The sequence below is a fragment of the Rhipicephalus sanguineus genome, chromosome 4 (assembly GCF_013339695.2).
Source record: "Rhipicephalus sanguineus isolate Rsan-2018 chromosome 4, BIME_Rsan_1.4, whole genome shotgun sequence".
NCBI classification, from domain to species: domain Eukaryota; kingdom Metazoa; phylum Arthropoda; class Arachnida; order Ixodida; family Ixodidae; genus Rhipicephalus; species Rhipicephalus sanguineus.
Window position 1 is genome coordinate 62534699 of NC_051179.1, and position 23776 is coordinate 62558474.

At 46.6% G+C, this 23776-nt stretch overlaps 2 protein-coding genes across 2 annotated transcripts in view; one reads left to right on the forward strand and one right to left on the reverse strand.

The window, feature by feature from the left end:
* LOC119390090 (glutathione S-transferase Mu 2) overlaps positions 1–23776 on the forward strand; it is a 302300-nt gene that overhangs the window by 144170 nt on the left and 134354 nt on the right. The window lies entirely within an intron of this gene.
* LOC119390093 (uncharacterized) overlaps positions 9682–23776 on the reverse strand; it is a 38690-nt gene continuing 24595 nt past the window's right edge. The window contains exons 3-4 of the mRNA XM_037657635.2: positions 21956–22076; positions 9682–9930 (exon numbers count right to left, since the gene is read on the reverse strand). Coding sequence (XP_037513563.1) covers positions 9764–9930; positions 21956–22076 — 288 coding nt within the window. The 3' untranslated portion in view covers positions 9682–9763. The remainder of the gene's footprint in view (positions 9931–21955; positions 22077–23776) is intronic.

Below are 23776 nucleotides of genomic sequence, written 5' to 3' on the forward strand. Positions count from 1 at the left end.
ACTGTTAAGCTTTTCATCTGCCAGAAAATGTCACTGGAGGTGGTGGTACAACCTGTTTATAATGTCCGTACCCGTACAAGTAAGTGTTTAGCGAAGTTTTAACGCCAAGGTGGGGCGAGGCGCATACAATTCTTAATAACCAGAACAAAATAACAAAAGCCAAACACGACAGAAACAAGCAGAATAAAAAAGTTGTGCTCGAACGCGTGGACTGATGCTCGAATTAGCGCTTGCACTGTTTAGGTGCGACAATTCTGCCCCAAATAGACATGAAGGATTCGCTGGAGTACAGTTCAAGTTTAACGTACGGCTTAAAACGCACGGGTGCCGGCCGCATCAGGCAACCTATGTTGCGGGTGAAAACATCGGCCGAATTTGACGAAACAGGCTGTATGAGCACCTAAGCGTAAGTTCAAGCTTCGCGAGCCGTACCTAAGACGAAGCAACATGCTATTTTGAGATCACGGACACGCATCAACCCCGAGTATCACGGCAGTGCCAGCGCGGATACGTGCCAGCGCGGATGCATACACATGCACACGTTTGACCACCCGCAAGAAGGAAAACACATCTCTCTGATAGTAGTCAAAACATTGCTATTATAACGATCCTGTAGCCATTGAAAAGAGTACGTGCAGCATATCGAACTGCCGTAGGAGAGTTCAGTGCGCTAAAAAAGTGAGCATGAATTACTAACAGGTCCAAGCATATGCGCATTAGGCACGATCGACGCTTACAGCTAACAAACGCAGTCTTCGCCCATCTATTAAGCCAAAATAGTAGTTTACCGCGAGCGGGGCCACCCTCCAACAACACTGCCGTCAGAGGAGGGCACCGCCACAACTCTGTTCAAATCCCCCGCCGAATCACAGCCGCGCATGCGCACTCTCCTTTACGCGTCAAACAAAAGAAAAAGCTCGCCCGCGCTTAAAATCACACAAACGTGCCTTGATCCTGGTGAAATGATAGACACAAACAAGCTCGCTACGTTAATAAAAGCTCGTTTATCGTATACTGGTTAAGAAAAACTTGGTTAACGGCGTTATTATCGCGCTCTCGGTGTTAACCAAGCGCTGACAGCAGCAACGTGGTACATACCTGGTGAGTGCTCCACGATATGAAGCAGCCGGTCTTCGCTTGAGTATAGCGCATCCTCGTAATACGCAGCACCGGCAGAACACACAGGACGAGCACAAGGCGCAAGCACACTTCAAACGAGGGGAAAATTCACTCAAACTCGGCCTGCTCGGCCCTTCGCGACGCGGCGAGGCGACGTGCAGCAACCGCAAAACAAGAAAAAGTGATACCACGTGGTATCAGCCCCGCAGACGTATACCGCATTTGCGCATCGCGCTTTCTAACTAAAAACCTGAATTTACGCTTTCAAATATTAAAAAAAAATTAGGCAAATATAATGCACATAAATAGTTGAGGCGTACAATGTCTTGACTGAAAAAAAGTCGAAATCTAAGCGCGCGAAATTTGAAAAAAATTTGAACACATGAACAACGATGTACATAATCGCCACAAAACGTTCGTGTGTCGTGAATTAATGTTATACAACTAGTGCAGATGTCTACACGCGAGATTGTTATGCAATGATTGCGCTTATGTCAAACTAAAAAAAGTATCAAATACAACTTTTATCTAGTGCGACGACAAAAAGAAAAATATATATATATATATATATATATTAGTTTTTTCCACAGCCAGGACTTTTTGGGGGGGGCCTAGGCCGCCCCCCCCCCGAAATTTTGATGGAGGGGGTGTTTATTATATATACCCCCGAAATCATCAAAACCATCAAAATTTTGGGGGGGGGGGCTAGCTCCCCCCCCCAAAATAAGATATATATATATATTTATGTGTGTGTGTGTGTTATAATGCAAAAATTTTGGGGGTGGGCTTCGGCAACCCCAAACCCCCCTCTGGCTACGGCACTGACAAAAAATGTTTTTGTACTACCACATGTTACCCACTTATGAGCTCGGGTGCTCCTGCAGGTAACATATAGTTCGCTGCCAGGTAACATCCTGCCGTAAACATAAAGGACACATCCTACAGGAGACATGAAGGAATCCTTCCATAGGCCGAGGAAGGGTTTCGTAAACATAAAGTAGCGTCCTGCAGGTCACAAAAGGGAAGAGGAACCATAAAGGTCATGTAGGACGTCAATGGGAAACAGAAAGGACATTTCCCGGACATCACCATTTTCATACGGGAAAACCAGCAAAACTTTTCTCAGTGTCACCGCCTGCAATTTATGTTGCAAACGGTCGTCATCACCAGGCCGTCGACGTCATCATGCCATCGTCGTGAGGTTGTCCACTCATAATCTGCAATATCATGGCTACAGAGAAGAAAGAGAAGAAGATTGGTCCATAACTTTCATGAGATGGAACGCACGCAAAAGTGGCATCGTGAAGTGTAAAACCGCATTGTATTTTGCGTTACCGTTGTAAACGGCATCTCTTGCACCAGATCTAAAAAAAAAATGACTAAAACTGGCCGAAACACACACCACATTCGCAGGTCATTCTGTCTCAGCAGCAGGTGCCAGCCGACTTTTGCAGGCTTTTCTATAGGCGATTTTACGTAAGACACGTGGGCGTCGCCACCACCTTGGGTTGTTAAACGAATGTTTTCTTTTTTTTGTCATGACATGAAATTAACGAGGTCACGAAACGTTCAATGCCCCAACCCAACCGTTTGCATGCGTATGCGCCTACTCTAAAGATACAAAACGGCCCAATATGGGGCCACCGAAACCCATCCGTAAAATAGTCTATACGAAGCACAAAATGTGAGTGCTTTCACTTGAGTACGTATTTCGAAGGCCACATCAGGTAACTCTGTAGCGACACCTTAGCTACTATAAGCTATCTTACTCGAATGGCTTCCTGTTACGTGAAAACGGACGTAAAAGAAACGCGATAGCAGGCGCAGCGTTCGCGCAGTTGGCGTTCGCAAAGAGAAGCCGCGCATACATTGTCGCCGATCGGCTTCGCATCCGGGCTTCGTTCAGCTGTGCCTGCTGTGTATGCACTCGTATCTCGTGGGCGTTGGGTGTCTATGCGGAGGTTTCGAGTGCCTGTTGTTGCAAAGGCGCTGTGCTGTAGGCTGAGGAAGAGTCGCTGGCAGAGCCGTACTGTGCTGCAGTATGACATTAAGGAAAGCAGATGATTTTTCAAGGGCTCGTTTATCTTTGTTAGACACAGTATTAATAAGAACTAACAGACAATAACGCCAAGGAAAGTACAGGGGGTGTTATCTGTAGTATTTAGAATATGTGAAGAAAGTAAAGTGGGCGAAAAGATGACTTGCCGCCGGCAGGGACCGAACCTGCGACCTTCGAATAACGCGTCCGATGCTCTACCACTGAGCTACGGCGGCGGTCATCCTCCCGTCCACTTTCTGGGGTATATATGTTGATTTAAACCTAGGAGTGTTAGTCAGCGCCAATCGCAGCCATGGCGGCGAGTGTGGAACACTCTTTTTTTTTTTTTTGCCTGTTGGCGTCACGTAGCACGTGATCGTTTTACGAGTTGGCAGCTGACCAATAATCCCTCGCATACTACCTGAAGGCATTAAGTCTGCCAGGACGAGACCCTCGCTATGAATGAAGGAAAGCAGATGATTTTTCAAGGGCTCGTTTATCTTTGTTAGACACAATATTAATGAGAACTAACAGACAATAACGCCAAGGAAAGTACAGGGGGTGTTATCTGTAGTATTTAGAATATGTGAAGAAAGTAAAGTGGACGAAAAGATGACTTGCCGCCGGCAAGTCATCTTTTCGTCCACTTTACTTTCTTCACATATTCTAAATACTACAGATAACACCCCCTGTACTTTCCTTGGCGTTATTGTCTGTTAGTTCTCATTAGTATGACATTTAGAGAACATGATGTTACGTATCAGCTTCCTCTACAGCAGGGGTCTCAAACTCGCCTCATCTAGCGCGCCACAGTCACGAAATTGTCTCCCGCAAGGGTAGGGACAGTGAAGAAGGCAGGGGAGGGGGGGGGAGGGGGTTTAACAAGATGTCAGCTAACGGTGCTATTTGAAAGACCTTTCCGATATCTCATATATGGGTAGTTTCTGAAGTGAAGCGTCAGGTTTCGAGAAACATGTCGATACTGAGGTATGTTTTACCAGATGGTGACCTCGCGGGGTTCCTCACGAAAAGAATTGCTTGCCAGCAGCCACGTCTGTGTAGCTCATGAACATACTTATTAAGAAAATGTGTGGGACCAAGACAGTCATGTGCGGACCGGATCGCTTGCGAGATGCCCGCGGGCCGCGTGTTTGAGATCCCTGCACTACTGTAAGAACGAAAGAACGGGAATTGTTCGAGGGGCCCGTTTTTTCGTTAGACGCGGCCTAATGAATCTAACCGACAGTTAAGCCAAGGAAAGCGTTAGGGTATTCTGTTTGTTTTTAACTGTAGCATAGTAATTATGCCAAATGCAAATGAGTTGAAGTTGCCGAAAAAAAAGCACCTTTGACGTCAACGGGGCCGGAAGCCACAACCTTCGAATTTCGTGTCCGACGCTGTACCGGTTGAGCTATACGTACGACGGCGGGCGCTCAGTTATCCACTTTGCTGGGAATTTCCGTGCGTGTAATCCGTGGGTGTGTCAGCCAGCGCTACTCGTAGCCAAGGCGGCGAGTGTGGAACATTCTTTTTGCCAGAGGACGTCGCGTAGTGCGTGATCTCTTCACGAGGTGACCGCTGACCAATAAACTCTGGCATGTTTCCTAAAGATATCAGGTTTGTCGGGACGAGTCCCTCGCTATGAATGAACGAAAGGTGAATTGTTCGAGGGGCTTGTTTCTTTGTTAGACGCGGCCCAATCAATCCAACGGATAATGAGGTCAATGAAAGTGAAGGATATATTATTTCTTGTTTTTAGCTGTAGTGTAGTAGTTATGACATACATTGAGATCAGTGTTGCGGAGTTACCACTCCGGAATCGAAATGACTCCGGAATCATTCCACATTTTCGGGACCCCGCAATGGAATGGCAATGGATTGTGGACAACGCTTTGAGGAATGGAATTAAGCGCCTCTTGCACGGAATGAAGTGGGAATGTAATTGGGTCTTTTTCCGGAAATAGAGCACGTTTTCGCCAATGCGCTGTTTTTCAAACTTGGCTTGGCTTGGCTGATTACAAGCACCGTACATTTATAAGCAACGCGCCTACCACAGTTCTGTCCTTATATAGACTGTGTTGCTCCGAAGTTTGTCTATTCGCGCAACCGCGGCTGTGTGCCGTTGGCATCCGTCGTGCGTAACTATGGTGCCGGTATACACACCCCCCACCCCCACCCCCCCTTACGCCTTGTGATTTTCAGATGCGAAGCAGCTTATGAATGAGGCCTGACCCCCCGGCGTCGCGTCGGCGTAGCCAGTGCGCCGCTAGTACTCAAGGCGCCCACTAGATGGCTCTGCGGTAGAGCGCTCGCTCCACTCCGGTAGCCACCCTAACTCCGGCGCGTGCTCTAGTTCGAGCGGAGACCGCTACCGGCGCTGTAGTTCAAGAGATAAAAGCGCTCACTCTCCCCCGGCGCGCTCTCTACTACAGCAGCTGTCATGGAGTGCGCTTCGACGAACGAAGATCCCATCACGGCGGCGCGGGCTCGCAAAGCGGTGCACCATACTACAGAACATATGTTAATGTGGTTCCTTCCCGACATGAAGCCTGTATGCAGGGTCTTTTTGCAAAGCATTTTCAAGCACCGGCATGACTCTGAGGTAGAATACTGGGCTCCCACGGAGAGGACCCAGGTTCGAACCTCGGTCCATCCTCGATATTTTTCTTATTTCGGTTATTTTATTTCGCGCGATAGTGGTCACGGACACCGGCGGCGGCGGCGGACAACTACGGCTAAAAAACAGCCCTTGTTGTGATCTCATAACAGCTTTCGCTGTAAAACGAGTTGAGACGTCACCTTGGAGTTTCTTCACGAACTCTATGTGCCGTCATAAATTATCACCGCTACATCTCGATATCTGCCAACTCTTTACGGATAATAAAAAAAAGCGTTGTCCATCGTCTAAAAGTATACGTGGCCCCGCCACGGTGGTCTAGTGGTTATGGCGCTCGACTGCTGACCCGAAGGTCGCGGGATCGAATCCCGGCCACGGCGGCTGCATTTTCGATGGAGGCGAAAATGACTGAGGCCCGTGTACTTAGATTTAGGTGCACGTTAAAGAACCCCAGGTGGTCGAAATTTCCGGAGCCCTCCACTACGGCGTCTCTCATAATCATATCGTGGTTTTGGGACGTTAAACCCGGGCCCAGTAAAAGTATACGTGACTGTGCATTGCCCAAGCAAATGTACAATCTCCCAGTTTTGCAGCATTTGACTCGTGATCGGCGATGGTGGCACCGTTTTACACAGCATAAACGCGCCATGACATAGCATATTAGATGCGAAGTATCTTATGGCGGAGTTCAATCCGGTGGTGGTGGTGGTGGTGGTGGTGTGCGGCGTGACCACCCTTACTGCGCATGCGCATGCCCTCTCCACTCCCCCTCTCCCCTCCCCCTTTCCTCTCTTAATCTGAAACGCGGGCTAGACATGCCGAAATTCTCTCCTGCGCAACGCCGCGATGAGCACCAGCGCATGGGCGTCCCCTCCCCCTCTCTCTCCTCTCCTATGCTGCCCCCCTCTCGCATGCCTGTCGACCGCGTTCCCCGCTCGCCCTGTGAGAATTAACGGCCAGGCTAGAGGGAAGGCAAGACGCGCGTAACGTTCCTCTTCGCGTTCCGCGACGCGAGGTCGGTATAGCATGCCCAACGAGCGCCAACGGAACCCGATCGTGCAAGTGCTCCGGCTTCGCATCGCCTCATGGTCCCCTTTAGCGGGAAATGGTGTAATTTTTTATTAGTCACACGACAGTTCGACCTGCAGCATCAGCAAGGTGAGAGCCGTGCATTGACTGCACCGTTTAATAGTGGAACGTATTGTGCATTACATTCTAAAAAAACCAATGACTAATCTTAGCATGTTTTCATAATAGTGTTATTTTACAGAACTGCCCCAAACCAAAAAAAGATATACTTCATCTCTATTGTCACAGTGACGTATACTGGCAAACTGCTGCAACGCGAAATTCGACAGAGAAAACATTGTAGCTGGTTCTCGTGTTTGTCAAGTAAACACTCTTGTATTTGACTTCTTTCTTATGCAAGGTTTATGGATATGATCTTAACTATGACACTGGAGCGTTGCGGCATTCGCTGAACATGTGCGACCCTCACACGCCGCTTGTCAGGCCACTGGAAAGAACCAGAGGGCAAGGCAGTTGATTATGGAGTTTGGCGTATCAGACTTGCATAGTGACTAGTATAGGTTAGCCCTCCCCTCTATGCATTTGCCCGATTCCTGAAACAGATATTCAGCTTTTATCTCAACTCATATGCTTTCAGGCCCGTGTGGTCGCCGAGATCATCCTAAAGACCACGGACGTCGGTCCTCTCTCACATGCTTAGTTTAATAAATTAATAAAATGTTCATTCTCTCCGGACGACTTCACAAAGCTTTCTTATTCGTAAGTTGTACAAGAAGGGAAATCTGGGCTGTAAGCTGATCGTAAGTTGTATTTTTCGTGATCAAAAGGCCCATCCACGGGATTGGCTAGAATCGGCTCTGACCAGTCTGTAGCGTAAACGTTCTTTAACACGGAGACCTGGAGTGCCATTCGTTACGTAGCGAGACTATAGCCGCTACCCGGCCGGCCGGGTCGTGTTTTCTTCCCAGCAGGCCCGTAGCCAGGAATTTTTTTCGGGGGGGGGGGGGGGGCACTTGCTGAAAACCTTCACTTTTTGAGAAAAACACCTATTTTTATTATTTATTCTTTAGTAGAAACACATACATCACCAAAATTTCGGGGGGGGGGTGCCCCCCCCCCCTGGCTACGGGCCTACTTCCCAGGTAGCGAAGAATGGCGATACGTCTACAGTACTAAAGCTAGTGCTGCTGCTGCTACACAGCTGCTGCTGCTACTACTACTACTACTACTACTACTACTACTACTACTACTACTACTACTACTACTACTACTACTACTACTACTGCTACTACTACTACTACTACTACTACTACTACTACTACTACTACTACTACTACTACTACAGCTACTACTACTACTGCTTGTTATGAGTGAAGTGCGCGAGTGTGGTGCGTCCGATGGTTGGAGCAGCAAAAACGACGAGGATGACGTACAACGTGCCACTTGCGCGAGAATCATCGGAGCATGAAAAAAAAACGCAAAATAAAGAAATCACCGAGCGCCACTCGGCCGAAAAGAAAAAAATCACAGCATATCCACGGAGTGAATGATGATGAGTGGGCGAAGCTGCGGAGGTTCATCGGTAAACCGTGTATCTTCCGTGAATTCTGCCCAGTACATCATCACCGACGTGAGATCGGGCGCGTTTAAACTAAACGTTCGATGAGTTATGACGACTTGCAGCTCACTTTAATTTTACATGTACGCTGTGAATTTTTATTTAGAAAACCATTGCTTTAGAAAACATCTGGCGTCTTTCGTTAAGCAGCTGGCGTCTTTTCGTTTTGCTTTAGAAACATCTGGCGTTCTTTCGTTTTGCTTTTACAAAACATCTGGCGTCTTTCGTTGGTTTATTTCATCAATCAACGGCGTTTTGAACAAATTTTTTATTGTTTAATCACGCACAGGAGAAATCTCACCAGGCACTACCTTGGAGGCAAACAATGGCTGCTAATGGGAATGAGAGACAGAAGAAGTCGGCTTTTAGCTAACACTTACACTTCTACTTCTACTAACGTTTCCTACTGGAACATGCCAATGGCTGCTAATGGGGAATGAGAGACAGAAGAATTCGGCTTTTAGTTAACGCGCACGCAGCGAATTTTTTATTGTTCAACAACGCACAGGAAAAATCTCCCACCGGCACCACCTTGGAGGTCAAAGCGTAAGACTGGTTACGCACTACGACTACGACTACGAGGGACGAACGGGTGCCGCCTTAAGGAGCTTCGCCCCTAAAAAGAAGAAGAGCTGGGCTGGCGGTTCGAGTAGAGAAAAGTTATAGGATCTACTCTACTCTACTCTACTCGAGTAACGTGGCTAGGGTGCGGAATGCGAGCTTGTCGGGCGCTTGTACCCGGGCTCTGAAGGCGTCCACCTAGCCGGCGCAGGCCTTCACGTGGACCTGGCGACCATTCTACCGGCGTGGCTTTTGCCGAGGTCCCGGCTTGGCTGGTTGTGGTTCTCGGGCGGGAGATGGCACCGCCGATGACGGCATCCACCGGGAGCGGAAGTGAGTCGTCGGGCTGAGGGCCCGAGCTTGGAGACTTCCACCACCGCGTCCTCCTACTTGACTGTTGGTGTGTCCAACCCGTTGGTGAGCCGTACCGCTCTGTTTTCACATCAGGACTCTCCTGACGACGTTAGCGTGTGGACTTGCACGATTTTAGGCTTATATGATAAGATTCCCTTGTTTAAGGAGAACTCTATGTAGTTGTGGTCAGGCTGACGCTTGTTAATTTACCTTTTGTTCATTCTAGTGTTACCATTTCGTTTACTTTTTTTTGTGTGTGAAAATATATTTTCGTTTGTCTGAAAATCAACCGCTCACCTCCGTCTCTTATTCGAGAATAATATTGCACAACTCATTCTAGTTGCTTTATTAAACGAACCTGTCACACTGCTACAGTGCTAAAAGGCACCAGCAAGTGACGGCCGGCTTCTTCCGCGGCTGTGTGCTGTCAGTGGTGGATGCTATGCAGAAGGTCTGCAATCCACGCCAGCACACGCCCCAGAAGACCACTGATGGCGGTGGCCCCGGAAACGAACATTTCCCGCAGCTGCGGTAGGCCGACCCGCACATCAACGTTCCGAAGGTGCACCGTGACGGTACCGCTCTGGTCGTTTGCTGAAATACACAGTTATATGACTTCTTGGAGATATATATATATATAAAAAAAAGCGAAAATAACGTGCGACAAAATTCATTTCATCCATACATTTCATCAGGTAATATTATGGTGCTTTTAAGTGTGTGGATTATGATTCAATGTGCCTAAACTTTCGAGAGACGTGGAACGCCAACAGGGTACCCCACTGTCCTAAAGATACCAATGAAGGCAGGAACTTCCAGGAATGGTAGCCTTGTGAAGCGCGAGTTGACATTTTCAAAAACTCATGCATGCTGAACGATGATTCCACTAGCATCATTAGGCCATGGCTCGCGCCAAGCACGAATGAACAGCGCAGTCTTAAAAACAGGAATAGTCTGACTAAAAGTAGCGCTTTCGTTAAACATTGCTGATAGAAACAATACAGTAATACGGCATAGCTGCAAAGGGGGAGGGGGGGGGTAACGCGGGTGCACGCGCATCGCCTTGGTGCGGCTCTTGCCACATAAGCCATAATAACCGAAGTGGCTCACCGTCTTGGAAACTGCTTCAGTCTCTTCAAACAGATCGGCGTAAAGTGTAAAGATTCGTCGGCGTCTTCTCCGTGTCTGTGTTTTGTTCCTGATAAAATTCTGCTCAGGAGCTAAACCTAATCACTTACTCAAAAAAATTTCTCTTCTGATAATGGCGGTGAAGGGGAAATGTCATTTCCGGACGTTCTACACTGGGAGGCGGAAATCGTGGGTGCCGTCTCCAGGACACTTTCTGCGTGCACCCAGCCTTCCTTCAATGCCTCTCTCGCGTCCTGTGTGCATTAAGGCTGAAGAAACTGTTGCATGCAAAAACCCGGCTCCAGTGTGCATCTAGACGAACTTTTTTCCATAATTGCTTTCGCCATGAACAATACTACGACGAGTAAAAACACGGATATGTACAAATTTGCACTTTAAAGCAGCTTTTCGTCTTCTTTCGGTCAATTTGATGTTTCGCGAACATGAGCGGACATACTTAAGACCTAAAATTTACTTTGGCAACTGTAGCTACATGCTCGCTCATTTGAATGGTTGCGGATGAACGTCAATTTGGACACTTTGGCGGCTTTGTAACTCCGATCTCACAAAAACAGTGCAACATGTTTTTACAGATTAAGTTAGAGCACATACTAGGCTTTAATTCTGGGGAGTTTAAAGAAAATGCAATATGGCTTTTTTTAATTGCATTTCAAAATGTAGCATTTATATAGACATGCCTTCACTTATGCATCTTTGGTTTGCGCTTAGCATCATTATCGGCAATCATATTTAAGAACATCGTTAACCTAATGTGTGGTAACACTGGGAAATTTTGGAAATTCTGAGTATTATAGACGCGAAGCAAACAATCTGAAACTAGAACATTATTTAGCAATGTGCTGTATTCGCGATTTTTTTCATAAAATACGGGCAACAAAATTGCAAGATAACATTTTGCAAAAACACGTTACCTTTGGTATGCCAAGAAATATTTTGAGACTCACAGCTACAATAGTTATTTTGTAGGACCTCGTGAAAGCCCCATTTTCGCGCAATTCGCATAAAGCGGTTCTGCTGAGTGGAGTCATCAGAATTTTTTTGAAAAAGGCAAACATTTTTTTTGTCAAACTAAGAAGGATCTTGAAGAAAAGGAATAAACGCCGACCACAATAAAAACACTTTAAAAAGAAACAAGACGTTTCGGCTCCCGCACGGGAGCTTTGTTCACAAAGAAGTGTTTTTATTGTGGTCGGCGTTTATTCCTTTTCTTCAATGCCTCCTCCCGACCAGACGGGATTCCGTCAAACCTTGGATTTCATAACAAGGCTTTTGTGGCCCTGGGGAATAGGACAGCAAAATATATCTCTTTTCAGTCAAATTAAAATGGGTCCGCGGACATGCACCGAAGTGCCTATCGGTACACACCCTTCACTAAAGTCCCGGAAATTGACTCTTGGTGCCCGCCGCGGTAAGAAAAAGCAAAGCTGCACACAAGAGTCCGATCACGTGTCCTTTTACTGGTGTACTCGATTGTCTCATTAAGTGTTGAAAAGAAACGGTCAGAATTATTCTGTCCGTCCGCCGTCCTTCAAGGCTTTGCCCCAACTGAAATCGTCCTCCACATACAGCATTCTTACGACAACAGCTAAATTTTGATATGTGCAAGGTAGGTCGTGTTTTCTTCTAAAGCTAGTGCTCCTGCTGCTGCTCCTACACAACTGCTGCTACTACTACTACTACTATAGTACTAAAGTTAGTGCTGCTGCTACGACACAACTAGTACTACTACTACTCATACTAGCACTACTACTGCTACTACAACAGCTACCACTACTACTGCTACAGTACTAAGGCACCTGCAAGTGACGGCCGCGCGCGGGTGTGTGCTGTCAGTGGTGGATGCTATGCAGAAGGTCCGCAATCCACGCCAGCACACGCCCCAGAAGACCACTGATGGCGGTGGCCCCGGAAACGAACATTTCACGCAGCTGCGGTAGGCCGACCCGCACGTCAACTTTGCGAAGGTGCGCCGTGACGGTACCGGTCTGGTCGTTTGCTGAAATACACAGTTATATGACTTCTTGGAGATATATATAACCCAAAACAAGCGAAAATAAAGTGCGACAAAATTCATTTCATCCATACATTTCATCAGGTAACATTATGGTGATTTTAAGTGCGTGGATTATGATTCAATGTGCCTAAACTTTCGAGAGACGTGGAACGCCAACAGGGTACCCCACTGTCCTAAAGATACCAATGAAGGCAGGAACTTCCAGGAATGGTAGCCTTGTGATGGGCGAGTTGACATTTTCAAAGACTCATGCGTGCTGAATGATGATTCCACTAGCATTATGAGGCCATGGCTCGCGCCAAGCACGAATGAACAGCGTAGTCTTAAAAATAGGAATATAGTCTGACTAAAAGTAGTGCTTTCGTTAAACATTGTTGGTAGAAACGACACAGTAATACGGCACAGCTGCAAAAAGGGGGGAGGGGGAAACGCGGGTGCACGCGCATCGCCTTGGTGCGGCTCTTGCCACAGAATCTATAATAACCAAAGTGGCTCTCCGTCTTGGAAACGGCTTCAGTCTCTTCAAGGAGATCGGCGTTAAGTGTAAAGATTCGTCTGCGTCTTGTCTGTGTCTGTGTGTTTTGCTCCTGATAAAATGCTGCTCAGGAGCTAAACTGAATCATTTAGTCAAAAGAAATTTCTCTTCTGATAATGGCACTGAAGGGGAAATGTCATTTCCGGACGTTCTACACTGGGAGGCGGAGATCGTGGTTCCCGTCTCCAGGACACTTTCTGCGTGCACCCAGCCTTCCTTCAATGCCTCTCTTGCGTCTTGTGTGCATTAAGGCTGAAGAAACTGTTGCATGCGAAAACCCGGCTCCAGTGTGCATCTAGACGAACTTTTTTCCATAATTGCTTTCGCCATGAACAATACTACGACGAGTAAAAACACGGATATGTACAAATTTGCACTTTAAAGCAGCTCTTCGTCTTTTTTCGTTCAATTTTATGTTTCGCGAACATGAGCGGACAGGCTTAAGACCTAAAAATTTAGCCTGGCAACTGTAGCTACATGCTCGCTCATTTAAATGGTTGCGCGAGAACCTCAATTTGGACACGTTGGCGGCTTTGTAACTCCGATCTCACAAAAATAGTGCAACATGTTTTTGCAGTTTAAGTTAGAGCACATACTAGGCTTTAATTCTGGGGAGTTAGAAGAAAATGGAATATGGCTTGTTTTAATTGCATTTCAAAATGTAGCATTTTTATAGACATGCCTTCACTTATGCATCTTTGGTTTGCGCCTAGCATCATTATCGGCAATCATATTTAACAACATCGTTTAGCTAATGTGTGGCAACACTGTGAAATTTTGGAAATTCTGAGTATTATAGTCGCGAAGCAAAAAATCTGAAACTAGAACATTATTGAGCAATGTGCTGTATTTGCGATTTTTTTCATAAAATACGGGCAACAAAATTGCAAGATAACATTTTGAAAACACACGTTACTTTTGGTATGCCAAAAAAAATTTTGAGACTCAGAGCTACAATAGTTATTTTGTAGGACCTCGTGAAAGCCCCGTTTTCGCGCAATTCGCATAAAGCGGTTCTGCTGAGTGGAGTCATCCAAATTTTTTTGAAAAAGGCAAATGTTCTTCTTGCCAAACTAAGAAGTATTTTGTGGCCCTGGGGAATAGGACAGCAAAATATATCTTTTTCAGCCAAATTAAAATGGGTCCGCGGACTTCCACCGAAGTTCCTATCGGTACACATCCTTCACTAAAGTCCCGGAAATCGACTCTTGGTGCCCGCCGTGGTAAGAAAAAGCAAAGCTGCACAAGAGTCCGATCACGTGTCCTTTTACTGGTGTACTCGATTAATTGTCTCATTAAGTGTTGAAAAGAAACGGTCAGAATTATTCTGTCGGTCCGCCGTCCTTCAAGGCTTTGCCCCAACTGAAATCGTCCTCCACATACAGCATTCTTACGACAACAGCTAAATGTTGATATGTGCAAGGTAGGTCGTGTTTTCTTCTAAAGCTAGTGCTGCCGCTGCTGCTGCTGCTGCTGCTACTGCTACTACTGCTACTACTACTACTACTACTACTACTACTACTACTACTACTACTACTACTACTACTACTACTACAGCACACACCCGCACGCGGGTGTGTGCTGTCAGTGGTGGATGCTATGCAGAAGGTCCGCAATCCACGCCAGCACACGCCCCAGAAGACCACTGATGGCGGTGGCCCCGGAAACGAACATTTCCCGCAGCTGCGGTAGGGCGACCCGCACGTCAACGTTGCGAAGGTGCACCGTGACGGTACCGGTCTGGTCGTTTGCTGAAATACACAGTTATATGACTTCTTGGAGATATATATAAGCGAAAAAGCGAAAGTGCGACAAAATTCATTTCATCCATACATTTCAACAGGTAACATTATGGTGCTTTTAGGTGCGTGGATTATGATTCAATGTGCCTAAACTTTCGAGAGACGTGGAACGCCAACAGGGTACCCCACTGTCCTAAAGATACCGATGTAGGCAGGAACTTCCAGGAATGGTAGCCTTGTGATGGGCGAGTTGACATTTTCAAAGACTCATGCGTGCTGAATGATGATTCCACTAGCATTATGAGGCCATGGCTCGCGCCAAGCACGAATGAACAGCGTAGTCTTAAAAATAGGAATATAGTCTGACTAAAAGTAGTGCTTTCGTTAAACATTGTTGGTAGAAACGACACAGTAATACGGCACAGCTGCAAAAAGGGGGGAGGGGGAAACGCGGGTGCACGCGCATCGCCTTGGTGCGGCTCTTGCCACAGAATCTATAATAACCAAAGTGGCTCTCCGTCTTGGAAACGGCTTCAGTCTCTTCAAGGAGATCGGCGTTAAGTGTAAAGATTCGTCTGCGTCTTGTCTGTGTCTGTGTGTTTTGCTCCTGATAAAATGCTGCTCAGGAGCTAAACTGAATCATTTAGTCAAAAGAAATTTCTCTTCTGATAATGGCGGTGAATGGGAAATGTCATTTCCGGACGTTATACACTGGGAGGCGGAGATCGTGGTTGCCGTCTCCAGGACACTTTCTGCGTGCACCCAGTTTTCCTTCAATGCATCTCTCGCGTCCAGCTGAAGAAACTTTGCATGCGAAAACCCGGCTCGAGTGTGCATCTAGACGAACTTTTTTCCATAATTGCTTTCGCCATGAACCTCTCGAACGACCTCTAGTACGACGAGTACAAACACGGATATGTACAAATTTGCACTTTAAAGCAGCTCTTCGTCTTTTTTCGGTCAGTTTGATGTTTCGCGAACACGAGCGGACATACTTAAGACCTAAAAATGTACCTTGGCAACTGTAGCTACATGCTCGCTCATTTAAATGGTTGACGTGAACGTCAATTTGGACACTTTGGCGGCTTTGTAACTCCGATCTCACAAAAATAGTGCAACATGTTTTTACAATTTAAGTTAGAGCACATACTAGGCTTTAATTCTGGGGAGTTAAAAGAAAATGGAATATGGCTTTTTTTTAATTGCATTTCAAAATGTAGCATTTTTATAGAGATGCCTTCACTTATGCATCTTTGGTTTGCGCCTATAATTATCGGCAATCATATTTACCAACATCGTTAAGCTAATGTGTGGCAACACTGTGAAATTTAGGAAATTCTGAGTATTATAGACGCGAAGCAAAATATCTGAAACTAGAACATTATTGAGCAATGTGCTGTATTTGCGATTTTTTTCATAAAATATGCGCAACAAAATTGCAAGAAAACATTTTGCAAACACACGTTACTTTTGGTATGCCAAGAAAAATTTTGAGACTCACAGCTAGAATAGTTATTTTGTAGGACCTCGTGAAAGCCCTATTTTCGCGCAATTCGCATAGAGCGGTTCTGAGTGGAGTCATCCGAATTTTTTTGACAAAGGCAAACATTTTTTTTGCGAAACTAAGAAGGATTTTGTGGCCCTGGGGAATAGGACAGCAAAATATATCTTTTTCAACCAAATTAAAATGGGTCCGCGGACATGCACCGAAGTTCTTATCGTTACACACCCTAGCTTCACTAAAGTCCCGGAAATTGACTCTTGGTGCCCGCCGCGGTAAGAAAAAGCAAAGCTGCAGATGAGTCCGGTCACGTGTCCGTTTACTGGTGTACTCGATTAATTGTCTCATTAAATGTTGAAATGCAGTAGACTTTTTGCTCATAACCTTCGCAACTCAAATGCGAAGATACGCCTTGGTTTCTAGTGAGTGGAACAGCGGCGCCGCCGTCGCTTGACGAGTGACCCGATTATCATCAGCGGCAGCATGAAAGTTGTTAGCTTTAGTTTAGAAACTAGCGGCACCTGCCGACGTGTTGGAGGAGTACTTGAAGCGCCTGGCCCGCGAGCCGGTAAAGGGGCTTGACGTGACGACGAGCGTTCGGAAAACTTATTTTACCTACCTTCTATATTAAAGTACGATTGAAATGTCAAAATAAAGGCGGTTAACCGTAGTTACACTCACTCCGTGTAGCACTGCCTCCCGGACATTACACAAATGCACCCTGAGCTGGTCGTTCGGGCAATGCCCGGTTACTCCAACATATCTGCTGCCGCATCTCACAGGTAAGGAATAGAACCCATATTCTTTGCATTCTACGCATACGCGCATGGTCTACATTGGAACACTTGTGTTTTTCTTTGGCAGTTGGGCATGTCATTGTGCGTAGCGCTGAAAATTTCTTGGGTGCCTAGTTCTTTAACTTATGGGAAATGCGGCGGATGAATTTTTGCGAACTTTACCTGGTACCTTTTTTACCAGCTGTTCAACCGATACCTCTCATTTTTTTCTTGCGGCGCAAAATTTCAGCCACCGCTGTTACTATTTCTTGTAGGTACCCAGACGCATCAAGCCTATGAATTTACACGCGGCAACTATCCTGGACCAGATGCACATAAGGTTTCTTTGACGCATTTCTGAGACATGACTCAGCAATAGCTCTTTCGACCATATTTGTGTGCGCGGACCGGTACTGAAGGGGTGGCTTTGGAACCCTTAGGCTCCCATACCCAGCATATGCCTCGTCTGAAACGCTAAGCCTCAAAACTAAAAACTTTACCATCTTGCGTGAGCGCGTGTGTTAGAACAAGGGGGTGTAAATTACGAGAAAAAAATAGATAAGGTAAATAAAATGAATGTATCTAGGCCATTATAACCTGGTTTACACAGCATAAGGTAATCATCGACAAACCGGAAGGTTTTCAGCACCCAAGGTTGTTTGTCTTCACTTGAAATATGTTTATGAATACAAGCCAGAAGCAATCCACTCAGAACGCGGGCAATACTGATGAATTTATCTTGTTAGCTGATTAGTTATAACTTTAGGGTATCGTGATCTGTGGAAGCGGAGTGGCGTAGGCGCGTTCACCATTCTAAATATGTGTCCGAACAATAAAAATTCAGTTGGGAGATAGCGATTGTGTGCGCCGCATTCTTTCCGTGCCTTGTTTCCCGAGCTTTTCTTGCGCATAACGATGGAATCATGGATTGCAAAGTATCCCGAACATGCACATTGCTCCGTGGGTAGCTAAAGATGGGAAGCAAATACATTAAAAATTAGTCCCACAGACGCTGGTTCGCGCGTCCGCTAGAAATATCCAGAGCTGCCACAAGATCGGTACTCTATCGGTGCAAAGGCCCCAACGGGTGTTTCCATGCCAGGTACTCAAGAAAGTGTCCGCTGATGCGCATAATCCGCATGCCGCATGCCATTATTCATTATTTTCTTATTTTTGCTTTGCTCTCTTCAGAAGGCGTCATCTCCGAATACGTTGGAGCTACAGTTACGGAGCCCATACGGGGCACTTGCACTCATCTTTCCGCCTCATCACGGCCTCTCGTATGTTTCGCAATAGCGCACGGAAATGCAACACTGCCGCGGGATGTGAAAGCAAAGAGCGCAATACTTTAATTATACAGCCAAACCCGACTACATAGCTCTCCGCAATATCGAATAATCCGTCGTCGAACTATTTTCCAAAGCGACCGGGCTTTGACGCCAATAGATAGGAAAATTTACGCCTGCATCGAACAAAGATAGCCGAAACACTCGATATATGGAATAGTAGGCAGTGCGATAAACTCCAAGAAGTTGGCTCCCTCACACGTTGGTTTTTACAGCGGGAGCTGTTATGAGATAAGAACAACGGCCGTTTTTGTCACCGTAGTTGTCCGCCGCCACCGCCGCTGGTGTCCGTAACCGCTATCGCGTGAAACAAGAAAAAACGAATTAAGAAAAAAATATCTCCGAAGGAACAGGCTTCGAACCTGAGTCCTCACCGCGGGAGCTCAGTGTTCTACCTCAGAGCCATGCCGGTGCTGGAAGCTGCATTGTAAAAAGACCGTATGCAGGCTTCATGTCGGGAAGGAACCGTATTAGCATATGTAATGTAGGGTCAAAATATAAGCCAGGCGTCACACAACGCGAATTCTCTAACCAGGCATCACACAATGCGAATTGCGCAACGAGTGGGTTGTGGAATGCTTCCAACCCATTACAAAGGGCTCTGCCTTAATTCTCCATCTTCATCAGATACAGCATCAACATAGTGCACATAATGCCTTACAGATGTGTAGTTGCTACCTCGCTGTAGCTGGTACCCTGCTAGTGTACTTGTATTAGTAGCCCCAAGAGAGTTTATACCGGACTCTAGAAATGCCGCTATTCCAGCTTTCGCTGTGACTGTGACTGTGCTGCGCTTTGCGCGTAGGCCTGGCGGTTTCTTTTTTTGTTTTTTGTTTTCTCACGACGGGGGACTTTTCAGAATGAATTGGCTAGAGTGAGCGGTGTGTATAAAAGGGCGCCATGCAGAGCGAGTCGGAAGCATCGCTTGCCATCGCGTGCTTTCTTCCATGATTCCTGGTCGTCGCGCCCATCGTGCGCGGTGGCCTATGAACTCCCTTTGTTTATGGAATGAATGTCCTAAAACGGAAGAGCCTGGCTGTTCTCCGCGAAGCTGGCGGTAATCAACACAGTCGCACGTAAAAGAAGCACGTAAAAGAGCAGTCGAGGCTTCCTGCGCCAGAGTTCGCCAATCTGCGTTTTAAGATGAGTCACTGATCAATGAGTCACTGATCAATGATCAATGAGTCACTGTCCGCACCGGTACGGTATTTTCTAGCCTACAACCCCTCTTTGTAAACAACCCGCAACCCCAACTAAGATACCCAGAAATGTAAAAATTGCAGAACTTCCCTTGTAGTGTCGTAAACTGCCTTCCTTGCGTTATCGTAGAGTAATGCTGTCAAGCCGACTTGCGCAAATAATTAACGTTAAATTCTTTAAAATCGAATTATGTTTTATATCTAGTCAACTAATTACCATATTTACTGACTTCGACGTGTGCCGGTTCGACTGAATATGTAAAGGAATGCCACATATAGCGTTCAAGATAACAAGAATAACCATGCCAACTCCACCAGAGAGATTACGTCTGCAACGCGTTATAAGCAACCAATTTGCAGTAACACAACATTACAGTCGACCAGGCATATATCAATCACAAAAAAAGGTGGGGGGGTGAGTTTACTTCGATATGTAGGATAATCTGATATTCAACTTTTATTGGCATTATTATATTTGTAATGCTAATTCTGGGCACAAGTTGCCTTCACGGCACTGCCTTAAAATAATGTAAGGAGGACGCCTTCAATAGAATAGGCGGGTTTTCTCGTTTTGCGTTTGTATTTTCACCGGTTCGTAGTTGGGGACACAGGATTATATGCAGGGGCGGGTTACACGCGAGAAAATACGGTATTGATGTAAAAGCGCCTCAGGATCTTCATACGCAGATGTGCGTACTCGTCAGGCGCGACCAATCTTTCTGGCTTCTAATGTCGGCCCTGTTTTTCCATATAGTACTCAGCGTGTTTCTGGGATGCTACACGCAGCGGTGACGTACGACTCCAATTCCCAAGGTTCATCTGTATCGATTATGGCCAGCTTTGCGGAGAACAGCAGGCTCGTCGGCTTTGCGGCATATATCGAGCTAACAAACGTGCGGAGAAGCGAACCGCGACTCAGCACGACGGAGAACGAAGCACCGACGAGCAATCGTGGCGGGCGGAAAGCAAGTGATGGCCTACGGTAGTTTCTTCTTGCACGGCAAAGCGTCCTCCTAATCACACCGCTAGCTCACCCAAATACACGCGGGAAACACCCCTTCCGTGAATAAAAGGCAAACGTTTTCGAGGGAAAGCCAACTTCCTGTGACGTTTCCCGGTGCTGGATGTTCGATATATCAAGCGTTCCGGATGTTTTTGTTCGATGTAGCAGTAGATTTTCTTATGCATGGACGTTAAAGCGCTTTCATGATCGAATAATTCTTTATATAAAGAAATATTCGATTTACCTGAGTTCGATAGAGTCAGGTTCGACTTCGTACTCAGACCGCTCTCCCTGTATACAGTTGCAATGCACGATCAGTTGCATCGTGCACATACGCTTCGCGGCACGCAGCTTACGTATATGCCCATGTCTTGCTTCTTTGGAAAAAGAAAAGAAAACGACGAAACTCGCAATTTGGAAGGGAATAGAGATGACTGACTGTGCCAGCTGAGCAAAACAACACAGCGTTGCCGCCAAAAACGTCGTGGCTTCGATATCTGACGCGTGTTTATAATCGCAGTGGTAAATACAATGGAGATGTATTGCAGGGCAAGCTTATTTTAGAAGTTTGACAGCTACACCTCCTCGGTAGCGAATATTTTCTTTGAACGCCAAAATCGGTGCACAAGCGCACGCCACTACATAACAGTTCGGCTTCGCGTAGCGGTGTACCTCCTGCAGCTGCCGTCCGGATGAGTTATTCTCCGATATTGTCTTCTCGTCGATTTGTGGCAGTGCAATAAAGCTCTCCTACCATTTGGCGCTGAGTTGAATCTCGAAGAAAAGTGCTGCATTTTCGTGGCCCGAAAGCTCGGCAAACTACTGCTTCTCAGCCTCACCGTGGCATCTCCTCATCAAGGCGCTGTGGCATGCAGAAGGTTCCGTGACTGCTCCCAGCACAAAAGGCGGCCGCACCCAGTGTTGCCAGAGCACAAAGCATTTAAGTGCTAGTACGTTCGTAATGGTTACGCAAAAACAAAGTTTCACTGTTGTACAAAGTGGATCCTCCTAAAGCGCTGGTTAAACAGTTCCACCGTTCGTTTGCACTAATGAAAGTTTTCTGCCAACCAATCACTTGTTAATGAGATATGTAGTTCAGTTCTCGTGGCATTGTGTTACACTTTGCAACATACAAGTACCCTTGCAGCTTTTATTTTAACATGCGATACGCAGTATAGGTGAGCCCGGTGTATTTATAAGAGCGGGGAGAAGTTTTTCTAGACATTTTATTATTAACCTAAGCTTGTACTGTTTAAGGACGAATGACAAACCAGCAACTGCATCTGCCACGTTTTGTAGCTTACAATGGGTACATGAACATTTCCTCAAGCCAACGACACCGACGATATCTTACTGTTCTGGTTCAGTTCTTGCTGTTGGACTCCGGCGGTACCCTGATTTTGAAGGGCCCTCTGTGTCCTGTCGTGCTGAATTTGGACACGCACATGCTCTTCATCGACGAGCTCGAAGCTCAACTGTAACAAAAATAAACCGTTCAGTATATTTGCGCTTGTTTAGACACTGGGAAAATAGGTAATGCCTGGCTTTGAAATATCTAATATACGTGACAATTCTAGGTAATTACAATAATCAAATTACCGAATATGAAAGAAGCAGCGTATGGTGAAACGAATGAAGTAGTCGCAGAAAGGTGCACATATAGCGCATTATTGGTGCTATAGTGGGCTTCAAAGGGAAGTCGCCAATGCTTTTGCCGTAATATAGTACCATTGCAGAATATGTAAAAAAAAGGAATTAAAGCAGCTTTGAACTAGTGATGCCAAGCCTGAAGGAAGTGCGGAGCGGGGCGGCCTTCTTTATTATCTCTTTATTTTTATTTTCTTGCTTCCTCTCTTCCTTTCTTTTTTTCTCTCACTCTCTATTTCTTGCTTCCACTTTCTTTCTCTTTCTGTCTTTCTTTCTCTTTTCCCTTTCTTTCCATTTCTCTCTTTCTTTATACGATATGCTTTATTCCCTCCTCCTTTCCCCCCTCCTCACTATCACTTCCATATCCCCCCTCTTTGCCATACTATACTAGACAAGGCTATGCTAAGCGCTGCTAGCGTGCCTGGATAGCACATATATATATATATATATATATATATATATATATATATATATATATATATATATATATATATATATATATATATTGTAAGGACAGAGCGGCCTTCAGGCACGGGTGCATGCTCGGCTGGTGAAGCAGAGGAAGACGAAGACAGAGAATAGAACAGCCGGCCTAGCGAACAGGCGTTGTGTCTATTTCTCTCGTCATTACAATGGCGCAGTCGTCAAAAACGAAGTATTAAGCCAGACACCACTTGTGCTCGTGCTTCTTCGGCGTTCCGGGCCGGCCATCCAAGGAAAGCCGTCCTTCAGTTTACAGACGCCTCGCTACTGGTTCGCGACCTCACGGCGCACGAGCTCTGTTCCAGGAACGCAATTCACGCTTCCAAAGACGTGGATCGAGTAGCAAAGACTCTACCAACATCTGAGCCGCCAAGAGACGCCGTTCACGCTCCCTTGGCCGTGGATCTCGCCAGCGTGAGTACTGCGACCGCCGCATACTCCGCGGACGTGATTTCCTGCTCATCAGGCGCCTCACCCGACAGAGTCGCGGAGGTGTTGCAACCGCTCACGCAACTGTCGAAGCAGCTCGACGTCCTGGCGTCGACCAACTCCGTATTCTCATCTACCGCTTCATCGGCTGTTTGGGCAGTGCCGGAGTTCCGGGGCTTCCAGGATGACGCTGCCCTGTGGATTGAGGCCATCAATTCTGTCGGCTCTCGCAATGCCTGGCACGACAACCAAAAATGGCTGGTGGCTATAGACCGCCTTCGTGGTGGTGCCGAGGCATGGCACAAATATGAAGGCGTCACTCCTGGCTTCAATGGAGTGCAAGGCTCATCGCTGTTTTCGGACGGATTTGCCATGAAAACTGCGACAATGTGGCACCACCACATGCACTACGTCGCGCCACCCAATACGCAACATAGCCGCTTCCCACGGTACAGGTCCGTGTGGACGGAATCGGTGAGCTTACAGCTGTTGTCCAAACGGGAGCTCCACGTACTACACTGCATCGACGCCACGCCCCAGTCGCCCTCCAGCCTTGGTCCGAGGCACCCCTGCGCGGCCTCGGCGGGAGCGCATTACCAGTCGGTGCGCTGGATTT